We start from the raw sequence: 16,060 nt of genomic DNA on the forward strand, positions 1-16,060 counted from the left end.
TCCTGGGATCAAGTCCTGGGATCAAGCCCCGTGTCAGGCTCCCTGCTCAGGCTCCATCCTTCTCCCTCTCCTTCTGCCCCTCCTCCAGCTTGTGAGCACACACACACACACTCTCTCTCAAATGAATAAAGACTTTAAAAAAAATTCTTAGTTTCTGAAGTGAATTTTATAGCAATATGGCAAACTAGCACAAAATGCCACCAAGTCACCATGCCCAACAAACTTTTAAATTTAAACAAAATGTTAGAAAAAATTGTCACTTTCTGCCCAATCTCCCTAATCTCTCTTCTTTCCCTTTTACCCTCCTTTTCATTCCTTCATAACTGCAAATAATAGCAACTGTCCAGAATTTTAATTTTTACCAGGCCACAAAGGGCCCCACTAATTCTGCTTATGAATCACAGTTCCAAAGTCATTTATTTATTCAACATAACAATTTGAACTCCACTGTAAGAGTGGCACCAAATGGGTTATAGAAATAGGCATGAAAGAGATATAGATTTAAATCAATAAAAGTAAAAACAGTGATGGTAAGAACACAAAGAACCTCAGAGAAGTTTCGAAGAAGAGGAAGAAAACCAGACAATTGTTCCATATACAGTTAATATTGCCGACTCTAGAGACTGGTATTTGAGTAAGTCAGTATCATTTATCAAATTGTAAAATGTCCATAAAAATCCACCATCCAAACTAGAACACTTTAGAGAATTAAATGGAGAGTTATTAGTAATTACACACAAATAACAGATGCAAAGGGATACTATCCCCAGGCAAACTGGGATGTATTATCACCTGATCCACAACAGGGGAGTTGTGTGCCTACTTACCATAATATTTCCTTTCCTTGAAAATTATCTAGTTGCCAAATCACCATAGGCTAATTTTAGCCTGGCAACAAACTAAGAAAGCCAAACATATTCAGTTCTGTAAAGGGACTAAAAAGGAAGAGGTGGACAATAAAAGCAAAGGGCTTATCAAAAAATCGCATAAGCCCTTTTCCAGGTGATAGGATCAATTTTAATCTCAATGCATGATTAGAAAAATTTGTTTACTGTTTAAATCTTGATCTGAATGCTTTCTTATCTACAACACCCTGGACTACTTTTCTTTTTTCTTTTTTTTTTTTTACTTTTTTATTGTTATGTTAATCACCATACATTACATCATTAGTTTTTGATGAAGTGTTCCATGATTCATTGTTTGTGTATAACACCCAGTGCTCCATGCAGAACGTGCCCTCTTTAATACCCATCACCAGGCTAACCCATCCTCCCACCCCCCTCCCCTCTAGAACCCTCAGTTTGTTTTTCAGAGTCCATCGTCTCTCATGGTTCGTCTACCCCTCCAATTTCCCCCCCTTCATTCTTCCCCTCCTGCTATCTTCTTCTTTTTTTTTTCTTAACATATATTGCATTATTTGTTTCAGAGGTACAGATCTGAGATTCAACAGTCTTGCACCATTCACAGCGCTTACCAGAGCACATACCCTCCCCAGTGTCTATCACCCAGTCCTGGACCACTTTTCTACTTTTGTTTTTTCATCCATTTCCCATCCCACCATTACTGCATTTTTTTAAACCAACTGCTGGTCAACTGCTCACCCACTCAATAGTAATTAAATGGTCCAAGTTAATAAATGTCATAGTGAGCCAAAACCATGATCCTGTAACCCAGGCCAGGCAGCCTTTAACTGTTTCTAAAAGTTATAAAACAGACTAATCCCCAGAAAAAATTATATTATCATGATTAAAATAGATCCAAACAATATATAACCTACAACTGATTAAAACAAAACAAAAAACACAAATCACATTTTCTAATAAACAACATAAAATGAAACTTTAAAAAGCTTTAAAGATAGATGTAGAGCAATTTCCAGAGTCCTCTTAATATCCTGAATGCTGGGACCTGAAAAAAAGAAGTTTAATTAAAGAAGCATACCTTGGTAAATGGCAGCACTTAAAATGGCTTTTAAGGTTAGAGGTTCTTCCTTATTCTACTTTTACCTTTTATAAAAACTTAGGGCTTTTCTTAACATAAGCATCCCGTCATAGGTTTATAAGCAATAATACTAAGGTTCATTAAGCAAGAAACGTTCAAAACTTCAAAGGAAAGTATGTAATTATCTCGTGCAAAATCTGTCTCAATCTTTCAAGACAAGTTTCTTTCTTTTTTCCTTCTCTTAAATTGTATCTCTCAATTTAAGAATCAACACTCAGACCCCCAAATTCCTGGACTCACGATGATCTCACGGCATTTCAATTTGACAAGGTCTCTCAGCCAGGATGCTTCAACATGCTTACAGTTTGGACACTCAGGCTATAGAAAATGGCCTATATGTGTTTCATGGTTAGACTGTCCAAAAATCCCCACTAGGCACAGAACCAGAAAGAGTCGTATGTTTTCTAAGTTTCTTCTAAATCCCATAAACACACCAATTGAGATAATTTACTTTTCTAAAGATAAATAATCGAGGAGAAAAAAATTTAGTTTCAAAAAATTAAAATCAGACCTCCTTAGCTATTTTTACATGCTCTTGAGGACTTTCTTAAATGACTTAAATATCTACTGATCTTGTATGATTCCATGAAAAACAAAAATAGAACTGCTATTTTAACAACAGTTATAGGACAAAATAGTATGCAATGAGAAATCAGTACCACAGAATAATCAAACATATTGCTGTTACCAATATACTAGTTATAAAAATGACTTATCCTTCAGTGAAAGAGAACTTTTCACTTTATTTAATCCAGCCTATTAACATCCTGTGGTATGCTTTGGGAAATGCTGATATAAAAGCATATCTAAAAATACACCAAATTAAAAGCACAAATAAATGGTTCAATATAAATCTACTACCAAAGTGAAGCTGTAACATAGAAACAAGAGAAAAAAAAGCAAAATCAGATATTCTACAAGAAGCCATAATTTTGATACAAGGGACAAAAAACAAAGCTTTAGTGTTTCTTTACAAACAAAAGAAAGTGACTCTATCAATGAATGCTCTTTGTATATTATTTTTACTGTTACTGCAGCATTTTTACTATTAAATTATTCCAGAGTTAAAGTCTACTAGTCATGCTTGAAGCAGCATGTGCTTTAGTAAAGAAAATCTACCACAAGTCTCTACTTTCTATCCGGTTAACAAGCATACTGATCTAGAAAAACTCCATAATGGAAATGTGTGAAACAAAGTTGTATTTGTTTACATGGTTTATAGAAGAATAATTAAATGGGCTTTCCTTGCCCTGCAGTTCTAAAATGTTATGGTCCTGCATCATACTGAGCCAGGTCAAAATACAGCTAAACTGGACAGTAAATATGGGAGCAAGTTTGAAAGACTATGTCTATTTGACCCCATTAGCACAACTTAAACTAATGTAGGGTCCAATTCTGAATGAGTCAGTTAATTTATTTATACTCTGCTTTCTTAAAAATGCATGTCACTGAGGAATTACATAGGGTGGGATGAAAAGAGATCTATTTTTACTACAGTCACTTATTTCTCATCCTGTTACATATTTGGGGATATCTGAACACATTTTCCCCTAAATTACGAAGGCTGAGGAACTGTACTGCATGTAGTATAACCTAAAGTACATTTTCTAGGGCCTTTGTACTTGCCCTATCAAGGACAGTTAGCCACTACAGACGGTCCCAACTCATAATGGTTCGACTTATGATTTTTTTGACATCATGATGGTGCGGAAGTGATACACAGTAGAAACTGTACTCTGAATTTTGACCTTCCCCCAAACTAGTGATCTGTGATATGATACTCACGACACTGGGCAGAAGACACTGAACAGCAGCTCCCAGTAAGCCAGGCAATCACAGGGATAAACAATCCATACATTTATAACCATTCTGTACCCACATAACCCCTCTTTCACTTTCAGTATGGTATTTAATCAATTACGTGAGATACTCAATACCTTATTATAAAATAAGCTTCGTGTTAGAGGATTTTGCCCAACTGTAGCCTAATGCTAAGTGTTCTGCGCATGTTTAAGGTAGGCTGGGCAAGGCTATGATGCTCAGTAGGTTAAGCACAGCCCCACTGTAAGTTGAGGAAGATCTGTATAGACATTTAATAAGCAGACGGCTCGCTGGTGAGCCACTTACAGGCAGATATTGTCCAGGGAAGATGCCTGGAGTACCACTAGTCTCTTACTAAGAAGGAACCAAACGTATATACTTACACACTTTGGGCTCAAGGGGAAAAAAAAAAACAACAAAAATCTGCCTTTTACTGTGAAAGAGGTGATTACTGACTTGCAGCAGGTTAAAAAAAAACTTCCCATACTAACAAAGAAAAAACTTTCTAAGATTTGAAAATAAATAAGGGATGTGGCAGAAAAATGGATGGTTCAGTTCATACAAGCCAGATAATTTCCATAGCTGTCAATAGCTGAACACTTAATTCTATATTACCATAACTTATTTTCTTTCCCATCACAATGCAGTTCAAGTTTAAAAACAGGAAGATGGTAGGGAATTATTTAAACATAGTATTGCTTTAATATAAATATGAAAGTCAGAAGCTTTTACAATAGAATTGAGAAAAACAAAAATCATTACTCTCATATTATAGATTGATCAAAAAAAGGACATAAGAAGAGAGCTAAAATAACAAAGTAAAGAATAATAACCATTTTATCAGCTAAAATGCTGCACACATTTTTTTAAGTATAGATTTGGATACTATTTTTTTCCTTTCAGAAAATATTTTTGAATTGCTGATGTCCTTCTATCAAAACAACGCCACTCCATCAATAAGCCCACCAAAAGACCTCAAGTTTGCTGCAAGCCTTGCTCATGTCTCACCTCAGAAAGAAATATGCCTACATATGATAAAGAAAAGTCAACTCAATATTGGTCACATTTTCATTAATGTCATTTGTTTGCCCCACTTTGTTCTATATTTGTCTCAGTTCTACCGTTAAAAATAATGTCATATATCTCATTTGGAGATTTTTTTCCTACTGAAACTATAACAGAGATCATCTATACCTGCTGTCACTGCTCCTCATTTGACATATTTCACTAAGGCCCTCCCTAGTATATTCATTCCTCTGCAGTCTATGCGATTCATGGCCAAATGCTGCTTACTCATTCTGGTAGATGTTCTTACTCCTACAAATATTACCAACACTGCAAAACTGTTACAATTCTGCTTTCTCTTAGTGGTACCTGTTTGGGAGTTAAATCATTTTCAACAACTTTTTTACAATAAAAAAATATTAAGTTTCTCTTCTTTGAATAAAATATAAATGAAATACAAAAAAAAAAAAAGGATCAACAAAAAGAGTCAAAGAACATCCTAGACAGATTCACACTGTATGTTCTTTGAGGGCAAGAGGGATAATACCTTTCTTTGTTCACCTTTCTAATTCTGTTCACATTTCTAATCGGACCATCAAAAATAACACTATTTGTAGATTTATTCAATGAGTAAATAAGTGAATAAATGAGTAAGTTCTGCTCAGAATGCTTAACTCACTCATAAACACTTAACAAACTCTTAATATATGTACCAAGGCAATGAAAAATGTTAGAATAAAGATGACAGCTCTTGCATCAAGAGCCTCCATCTAGGAGGGAAGAAAACATGTGAGCAGATTATTACCACAGAGTCGAGTGAGTATAAAGTACTCTGAGAACACAGCAGATGACAGCCACGTGATCACTTTGATCACAGGTAATCACTACCACTTTATGATAGTAGCCAAAGGCTACTTTTGTGGGAGAATGCTGAAGTTATTCACCTAATGATCTCAAAAAATTAGAAGATATATTCTAAATACTCCTAAGTTTCCATCAACTCTCAGAAACTGAATGTTCCATCACTATATGCCACCTCTATAGCTTACCACTGTGATTATAGTTTCTGGGATACCATGCAATAGCAGAAAAGTACTGGCAGGAAATCTGTTATGTTGTTCCACTCACACTAATTCTCTCATTAAGAAAAAGGCTCTCTTTTAAAGTAATAAAACCATCTCATCTTCTACAGACTTAATGAACACAGTATGGTTGTACAGACAGCATCATCACAGCCAAGAATAGTTTATAAAAGGGCTAGAAGGGCCACCAGAATGTATCTAAGGAATTCCAGGCAGTGGACTCTATGCTATCAGCTAAGTTTCCTGTGTCGTGTAGGCAACAGAGTGCAGAATGAGTCTCATCTATTAACTCCACATCATTTGGATGTCAGCACTTTGGGGTCATGTTGACAATGCACTGCACTACACTACAAGCAAGGAAATAAATATACCCTTCATTAATATTTCCCACAGAAGAAAAAGTCTTTTTAAATGCAAGCAATGATGATATATTAACCTTTTAAAAATCAGGTAATAAAACAAGCCCTTTCTTTATCCACAGAAGGCAATGATAGGCTCTACTCTGAATCTGGTTATTTAGTAGTAATTTGCACTGCTCTATGTCAGAAGACAACAGAGTAATTTACTTGAAGTGGAATTAGACCTGTCCTACTATCCAGGAACAAACATCTGGACAGGTAAGGTCTAAACACAGTGCTTAAAAGTTTAAAATCATTTGTTCCTCCATAATCAATATTAACATGTCTGCAGTCATTAGCATACTTACCACACTGACTGAATTTCTCTTTTAGTTTCTGCCAAGTCAAGTCAAAAGGCAGCTAGAATGAAAAAAGGTATTAGTAACAGATATACAAAGAAAAAAAAATTTAAGTATCCTTTACATTTAGTTGCTTACATTTCTAACAAATATCTGGTTGCCTTTGGAGCCTATTCTGTCTCTTATTCCGCTTCCCATTGGCCCAGATAGAAATCCTCGATCCATATCGATGCTCCTTTCCAGTATAGCTCCTATACCTGGTCCCATTCTATCAAAGCTGGAGCTCATCCGGTCCAATCCCATCCCCATTCCTCCAGTCACATTGTTCATGCCACCCATGCCACCACCTGGATTTCAAGAAGGGAAGGGGGGTTTTGGGAATTTGGGTGTTTTTGTTTTAAAAATGGAAGAAAAAGGAGAAAGAAGAGGAAAAAGAGGAGGGAGAAAATCATTTTTGAGAAAGAAAGGGAGAGAAAAATTAATTCATTTATATAACTGGATCATATATAAACATAAAAAAGCATTTTCATATACACAATAGAACATCTTCTAAGAAACAGAATTTAATCTGTATACATTCAGTTAGTTGAATGTTAATGGCTAACTGAATCTGCTCATTCTAGCCACTACATAAATACATCATACATATATACTTCTATAAAATTATATTCTGATCATAAAACACATCATATAAGTTATATAAATTCTCTACCAGTTATTTGATCCATTAATGTTATAGTAGCTTTTATCATTTTTCTTTAATAATACCATGTTTAATAAATGCTAGAACAAAGATATACGAAGTGAATTCAAATTATTACAACTCCAACACGTTAACTATTGATCTCATCATACTCTCCCACATTAATATTCTTTCACCTCAGTATCTTCTGTTTTTCATGCAATTTCTCTTTCATATCAATTCAATTTTCAATAACAACAGAAAAACCTAACTTTTAATCTCAATATTATATAGAACTTAAGGAGATAACAAAAAATGGAATCATGCACCTTTGGCCAGAGCCTGAGAATTTAACTCATAGCTCATACCCAATTCATGCTTATGCACTGAGTCCCCTTTAATTAATTCCAATCCTATTCATTCTCAAAACATCCTTTTTTCTTGTACTTAATATCCCCATATATAGAAATTCTAAAAATTAACATTACCTTCAAATTGACTTTCTATGAATAACAAATACAAAGGTAGGAAAACAGAAGTATAAACACTGAGGTGAAAAAGGAAAGTAGGGAAGTTATGATTAATGGGAAAATGACCAAGGCTAAAAAAATGATGAAAGGAAACGAGAAGCAAGGTACAATGGAAGTAAATATCTTTAGCTGATAGGATTTTAGAAAAGTTCAAGTAGGCTGTATTTCCTATTTGTGAGATTTCAATTAAAAGAAGTCAGTAAAGTATGGAGAGCTCATAGAGACATGGCTCAGTAAGCAACAGAGATCAAAAACTGAGCCATGTCTTAAGACTTAATATAAGGCTTCAAATGTGGTAGTGGCAACAGATGGAAGACATGGGGCAACTACTCTTGATTCTGTCACAGGAAAAGTTTAAGAGGAGAGGAAATAAACATCTCTTTCAATCTTAGCCCTCAACCTCAGGGGTCTCTAGAGGTATTACAACTGGGGCGATTCACCTGCATCTACCAAAAGACACAAGATGTTCACAGATGAAATAAGCTAGTCACCAAGAGCAGCTGTAGACAACAGGCAAGGGAACAAAGCTGGTGCTAAGGCAAAAGTTGCTCCTGACATGTGATCACAGAAATCCCCCGATTCCTTAGTTGGAATGGAGCTTCTTGGATTAGCTGACAGTTAACACATACTCTGGTGTTAGTTTAGAAATGTCAAAGAAGTAAAATTCAAAGTTAGTTTAGAAATTTCAAACAGTGATCAAACAGAAAACCTCAGTAAGTATCAAAATTTCTCTAAATTATGACAAGACATATTAACACATAAGAACAAAGTATTACTATACTACAATAACTACTCTTGCAAACTCTTTTGCAAGCACTCAAATATTACTGAATAAATTCTAGTAAAATTTAAACCTACTTATTCCAGATCCTACTGGACCCATGTTAGAAGCTCCTATTCTTCCTGCAATCATTGCACTGCCTAAACAAGGATGGAAAGATAATATACTAATTAATTTGAATAATCGTATTTTAAAATCCCCAAGGTACTATGCTCTCAGATGTACAGTAACCAATAAATATGTCTTCTAGAAATAGGGTTCAAATATATAATATACTGAAAAAGCGAGCAAGTACATTAAAATTCCTAAAGTATTTTTCATCAAGTAATAAATTATGTGAAACATTATTAACTTCCAATTGTTCACAAAAAAAAGGAAACAGACTCTGAAAAATATGACCTGCAAAAAGAAAAGGAGAAATATGCAGCCAGCCCTACCAAGTCTACCAAAGGAATCTCCAAAGCCTCGATTTATTCCAATATCACCACGTCCAAAATCTCTCTCCATGCTACTAGTCATCGCACCACGGTACAGCTCTGAAAAGATTATGCAACAAATTAACCCTTTTTCAAGTGCATCAGAGTACATGGTAATCCATTTAGGAAAATTTTGAAACTAAACTGAAAAGACAGCAAAAGTCACAAATACAAAAAGGTCCGTGATTTACCAACTTACCTCACATGCCATATAATATCCCCAGTCCCATCATGCCTGTCCCTATTCCCTATGCCCATATGCCCTCCGAAGACATCTACAGTACCCATTCCTACATTTACCTACCTCCCATTCGGCCAACTCCTCCAAATCCTCCCATGCTATTCATTGCTTCCAGACCACCAAACCCAATTCCTATGGAATAAAGATTAATTCTGAGATTTGACTGTCAGTTATATAGCCGAAAGGTACATTTTGTAAATGTTAAGTCTCATCAGTAAGCTCTTCATCCACCCTACCTTGTCCAGGGGCTTCTTAACACATCAATTTCCATATCCCTTAAGTATGTACCAGGCTCAATTTCTGCTAGCAGCCTTTAGGTGTGAGCCAACAATAAACCATGATGTTTTTTTCCTTGTAATTCTCAACACAGCTTCTAATTTACTAAAAATGGTGATGGGTACATACAAAAAACAAATGCTTATACATACCTCCTCCAATTCTATTCATTCCTCCAAAACCTGGACCATCCATTCCCATACCTCAAATAAAATACACAGTATGTACGTTCAGTCAATCTTATTTTTATGACTAAAGAATGACATAGCGCAATACAGCAAAAGATACCACTGGCCTAGTCATGATGGAACGCTAGAGAAGCAGCAGGGCACAGGTGGCTTGTGTATTATGCCACATCAGCTGTCTAAGCATGAGTCTTCAAAGAGGCTTCTATGAATATTTATTGAATGAGAAAACAAAAGTCACTGGTCACACTCACATTCAAGCAGAGAATATCTAGGACTAGGTAACCGTTCCCTCTTTTTTTTTTTTTTCAACACACCACACAAACACAAATATCACCACAGCAGATTGAGAGATCAAGTCAGAAAGTAAGGACTCCTTACATGACAGCTAAGGGAGCAGTAAAAAACTAAAAATAAAAAAGCATGTGTTTAGGAGGGTGGAGGGCCTAAGAGTAAGGGACAAAGTTTCTATCTGTTTGGGTCAGAATGATTATGGTATAGCTACCCTCATAATTTACAGGTTTAGCTATAGCATCTCAGCAAAAACAGGAATCTGATAGCATTTATTAGTCCATCAATTAAGACACAGTTCTTGAAGTATGGTCTGGGGTCCAATAAGTCAAAACTATTTCATTCATCACATAATATTAAGATATTTGACTGTTTTACTCTCGTTCTCTCATGAATATAAGGTGTAATTTTCCAGAAACTACATGTTGTATGATACTCTAACAAATTAAATGCAGAAGCAGATACAAGAGCATGGGATGTCTTGCATTAAACCAAACATTAAAGAGATGTACAAAAAAGGTAAAACAATGCCACTCTTCTAATTTTTTTGTATTGAAAAATACAACTTAGTTTCTTAAAAATTATATTTATATTAACACGAGTTTATTACTGTTATCTTAAATACGTAAGTAGTTTTAAATTTCTAAGTTTTAATTTCTAATACAGTAAATATTGACAAACATAACTACATAAATGAAAGCACTTTGGGATCCTCAACGAAATTTGAGAGACTAAAAGGGTTCTGAAACCACAAAGTTTAAAAAACTAATCTTCAAAGACAAACTGTAAATTAGTCCAGGTAAAGAGCCAAACAGCTCTCTGGAAAGTTACCTTCCCAGCTATACATATAAATTTCACCTGCTTATGATAGGGTAGCATTTCAGTCCATACAAATACTGTATATCCACAACACACAAGGCACTACATTTAAACATTTGCCTTCTGCCTTACAGACATTTTAAAATCCAAAGTGCTAAAAGACTAGCTACAACACAGATGGCCTCCGAGGAACCTGACTGACCTTGGCTCACCCTCTTTCATGTTCTCTGCTCTTGAGGTTTCATTCTTTTTTCAGGCTGAATGACATCCTAAATGCTCAACTATAAACAGAGTCCTTTGAACATTATTACAAACTAGTACATGTAAGCTTTGTAATCTAGCAAATGTACCATTTAAAAAGAAATAAGAATGTGAGAATACTCACCACTTGGACCTAAATTTCCCATTACACCACCTATGTTCAACTGGCTGGCACTAATAGGCTGTCCGCCTGGACCAAGTCCCATTCCAATGCCTCCAAGACCGCCTAAAGCATAAATAAGAATATTACTAACCCATATATAATTAACTAACTGGCACTAAATAAATTTTTTAAAGCTAGATGCCTGTAGTAAAATTTCCAAAATTTTGCAAATTTGCCAATAAGAGCACTGGTTCTTGCTTTCATCAGAATGCAGCCCACTGAAGCCTCACTATAATACCATTTATTAATGAGAAGTGTTTTATGAAGCAGGCCCATCTTATATCCTGGGTTCAAGGCATACTGAAAAGGATTAATGAAATACCAAGAGGATTTTGAATAATATTATATACCTTATAAATGATACACATATCTGAAAATGAGAACCTTGCTCAAATTTGTAGAACCACTTAAGAAGAATTACTTTTAAGATGCTTTAAATCAAACTAAAAAGTCAACAACAATGACAACATAATATTGAATAAAACAAACGTTACATTATCTGGTTTTGTCCATGACATATTTATTGACATTTATATGGCACCCTAAGTGTTTTCACATCTATTTTCCATAGAGGAGGAAATTTTTGAGACTTTAAGTTACTTGTATAATGCCATTTAGCTATGGGATTAAGCTAGGACTAGAATTTAAGTTTTCTTCTCTAAATCTAGTATTCTTTTTACTCTCTCTTAAAATAAACTAATTAAATTTGTTGAAAATAGACTTTAAGAAGTTGATTTCACGACCTTAAAGACTTAACATTTGAGTGGGAACTATTTTATTCTACTAAATCTGAGTATGGCTTTAAAGTTCTTGCTAGTCAATGTAGCAATTAAGTGGCAGGGGCTGAGAAAACGATATACCATATATATTTTTTAAAAGATAAAGTACAGAAGCATGTTGTGTTAAGTTGGAAAGATTAATGTGATCTGGTAAATGAAATACCTTTTTTCAGCTCAGTTCCTAAAAATGGTCTAACTGAAAGCAATAGCACATTTGACTAACAGCAATCTCATGTCTATACCTAAAACTCCTATTTTTATCTCTGATATCATTCGTCATTAAAAAGAACCAGGACTCCTTGAAATTAGGCCAATCCCATGTCTCTGGGACTAAAAAAAAAAAAAAAAAAATCGTCCCAAATCTGGGAAATCAAGTTTTACCAAAAGTAAGAGTATCAGCAGCATAGGAAATGAGAAGGCTCCCACTTAACAAGTTACAATAATTTGAGCAAAATTAGAGAAGGGAAAAATGAGGACATTAATAATGATTAGAACAAACTGATTCTGTCAAAGTCTATGAATTCATATTATATCTCAATGGAGAAGAATATATAAAAACATGAATCTCAAAAGAACAGATACAGAAGAAGTCTGAATACAACAGAGGATATTTTTTTATCTAAATAAATAGAAGAGTACTAATAGGGCAAAAATAAACCAGAAGCCCTGCAGAAAGCCAAGCAGGATCTTGAAAGATGATAAATAATAAGTGATAAGGTAAATTTGGTTGAGGGAGAAAAAGACTGCCCTGTAAAGAAAGAAAAGGCAATATTCAAAGACACATGAGCTGAGAATTTTCCAGAATTTACTTTAAAAAAACTGAATCCTCATATTGTGAAAGCCCAATAAAAAGTAATTCATACCCACATTGTAGAAAACTGCATACCAAAGACAACTATCTTAAAATCAGCTACATGAAGAACAAAGATTACCTATAAAGAAAGGACATTTCAACTGATAGTTGACTTAATATAGCAACAATGGAAGCCAGAAGACTGGGATATTTTCAAAGTGCTGAGACAAAATAACTACCAATCTTAAACTGCAAACCAGCAAAACTATTTTTGAAGATATTTATAGACTATCCAAAATTGAGAAAATTTACTAACAACAGATCCTCACTGGAAGAGCTTTTAAAATATATCCTTCAGGGAAAACAAAATTAGTGCCAGGGTCTGTGAAAGCAGAGAAAGGTAAGATAAAAAAAATGCTAAATAATAGTAATGCCTAATTTGGGGGACTAAAAAAAGCAATACAGAACTAAGACAATGAGCAATAATAGCACCTAATCAGTAGAAAAGTGATCAGAACTAAAACATTCAAAGGTCATTCTATTATTGAATAAAAGAATTACATTAACTCCAGACTTCATATCACTATATTAAAAATCCAGGATAACCACTAAATGAGAAAGCAAGATAGGAGAAAAATATTTGTAAAAAAAACAGAAAAATATAATACAAAATAAGATAATGGGCAAAAATCCAAATAAATCAATAAATGTGAATAAACAAAACAAAGCTGTTGTATCTATATTAATATTAGACAAAAGACTTAGTTACTAAAGATAAAATCATTTTAAAAGATAAAATTTTGATTCATTAGGAAAACATATCAGTTCTGAACTTGGATGTACCTACTAAGTTAGTTTCAAAATACTTAAAGTAAAAACAAGAAAAAATAAGACAAATCCAACATTCTAGTGGGAAATTTCACCATATACAACTCTCAGTAATTGACAGCACAAGCAGACATGATTATTAATAGAGACATAAGAAAATATAAATGATTAACAAACTTGATTTAATGGACATATATAGAAACTGCACTCACCAAGCACACCTGGAATATATATTAAAATAGTGCCATATAGTAGGCCATAATGCAAAGTCCAAATTAATTCCAAGAATCACAATCATATCTTCTCTGGCCACACTGTTTAGTTAAAAATTAGTAAGAAAAAGCCCCATACAGTTAGAAACTCAAAAATGTATGGCTTAAGAAGAAATCATAATAGTAATTTAATAAAAACTAAATCACAATAAAAATACTCCATACCAAAACCTGTGTACAACAGCTACATTTAATAGTTATAACTACTTTTACTAGAAAAGAGAGGCTGCAAAATTAGTGAAGTAAACATTCAGCTTAAGGAATGTGGACAAAAATAAGAAACTAAACCCAAAGAAATAGACAGAAGAAAGTATTAAAGCAAAGAGCAGAAATTAAGATACAAAAATGAAATTCACTTCTTTGAAAGCACTAATTAAACTGAAAAATCTAAGCAAAACTGACCAAGTAAAAAGAGAAATTGCAAACCTTTGGAATGTATCAGAGGGAAGAACTATAGATGTAGCAGAAATTTAAGAGACTATTTTATGCCAATAAATTTGAAAATGAACAAAAATGGTAAAAATCTTAGAAAAATAGAAATAATCAATACTGACTCAAGAAGCAATAGGAAATATGAACAATCATTAGTTCAAGTCTTCCCCCAAATAATACAGGAAGGCCAGACAGTATTACAAGTAATTTCTCATGAACACTGAGAGAACAGATTATTCTAACAGAAAAAGAATAAATACTCCCCTACTTAGTACTGTTTCTAATGGCCAAAAACTAGAATAACCTGAAAAACAAAAATATATATAATGTGGTATTAGCAAGTTAAAATGAAGGAACTAGAGCTACAACTATCAATATAAATGCATCTCAAAAACGATATTAAACCAAAAACAGCAAGCTGCAGAATAATATATACAATATGATGTCACTCACCCCAAATTTTATATCCAGCAAAACAATTTCATGTAGTGTTTATGGATGTATAAATGCGTAGCCAAATGACTAAAGCCTAAGTGATAAACACTATATTCCTTAAGTTGTTTCCTCTTGGTATGGTATATCTGGTGGTCAGGAGAGAGGGGGAGTCTCAACTTTATCTGTAAAATTTTATTTAAAGAAAACTCATCTAAAACAAATATGGCCTGTGATAACTACAGAAGTATTTTATTTTTGTCTGTATATTTAAAATATTCTATGATTAAAAAACTTTAATAAAAACCAGAGACGGTATAGTAAAATAGTAAGAACAAGAGCTAGTATTTTTGAGTATGTACATTATACCAGAACTGTTCTAAGTGCTTTACATATATTAACTCATGCAACACTCATGCCGGACCCATGATAAAAGCGCTATTAGCATCCTCATTTTGCAGATGGAGCATTGAGACAAAGATGTTAAGTACATTACACTGTGTTATAATCATTTGGAAAACAATTTGATAATACTGATCAATGAGCATACCTGAGAACCTGTATATCTACTTGAAGGAAATAAAAAACATACCAAATATTTGTATACACAGACATGAATTACTCTGTTGATAATTAAAGAGAAAAAGTTAAAACAAATATACCAAACATAACTGCAAAATAATTATGGAGCATCTATACATAAACTATTATACACCGAAATAATTATGGAGCATCTATATGATAGACTATTATACACCTAATAAAAATACTTGGAAAGAATTTTCAACACGGAATACTGCTTATTAATGTTAAACACACACAAAAAAATACAAAATTATTTATATGGTAGTACTCAACTATGTAAAAAAATATACATATAAAGAAAGGCTAGGAAAGATACACAAAAATGTTATAATGGAGTCTACTTGTGGTAAAATTAAAAGGACTCCTCTTCCCTTCATGTATATGAACTTACCAATTTTTTTTTAGTATGTATGGCTAGTATAACCAGGAAAAACACCAAAAAAAAATGGTACATACTTATCTTTTCACTCTTCCTCATCAACATGACAACCTATCTCCATAACTCCTAAAACTAACCCTAAACTGAGGGCAATGTGCGATATAGGCACAAAAATAAAAGAGTTTTGCTTAGCATATAATAAAATTGAAAAACAAATAGTCTGCACTGTTTCTAATAATAACTTTTACT

General features: G+C 33.7%; 1 protein-coding gene across 2 annotated transcripts in view; it reads right to left on the reverse strand.

The window, feature by feature from the left end:
• Window positions 1–16,060, reverse strand: part of MYEF2 (myelin expression factor 2) — a 30,457-nt gene that overhangs the window by 541 nt on the left and 13,856 nt on the right. The window contains exons 10-16 of one of the 2 annotated variants that reach the window (XM_021693905.1): window positions 11,273–11,374; window positions 9,745–9,795; window positions 9,380–9,448; window positions 9,037–9,135; window positions 8,677–8,739; window positions 6,745–6,953; window positions 6,616–6,667 (exon numbers count right to left, since the gene is read on the reverse strand). In XM_021693905.1, coding sequence (XP_021549580.1) covers window positions 6,616–6,667; window positions 6,745–6,953; window positions 8,677–8,739; window positions 9,037–9,135; window positions 9,380–9,448; window positions 9,745–9,795; window positions 11,273–11,374 — 645 coding nt within the window. The remainder of the gene's footprint in view (window positions 1–6,615; window positions 6,668–6,744; window positions 6,954–8,676; window positions 8,740–9,036; window positions 9,136–9,379; window positions 9,449–9,744; window positions 9,796–11,272; window positions 11,375–16,060) is intronic. The other variant, XM_021693906.1, reaches the window with a different exon arrangement.

This window comes from Neomonachus schauinslandi, chromosome 9 (genome assembly GCF_002201575.2).
Source record: "Neomonachus schauinslandi chromosome 9, ASM220157v2, whole genome shotgun sequence".
Lineage (NCBI taxonomy): Eukaryota > Metazoa > Chordata > Mammalia > Carnivora > Phocidae > Neomonachus > Neomonachus schauinslandi.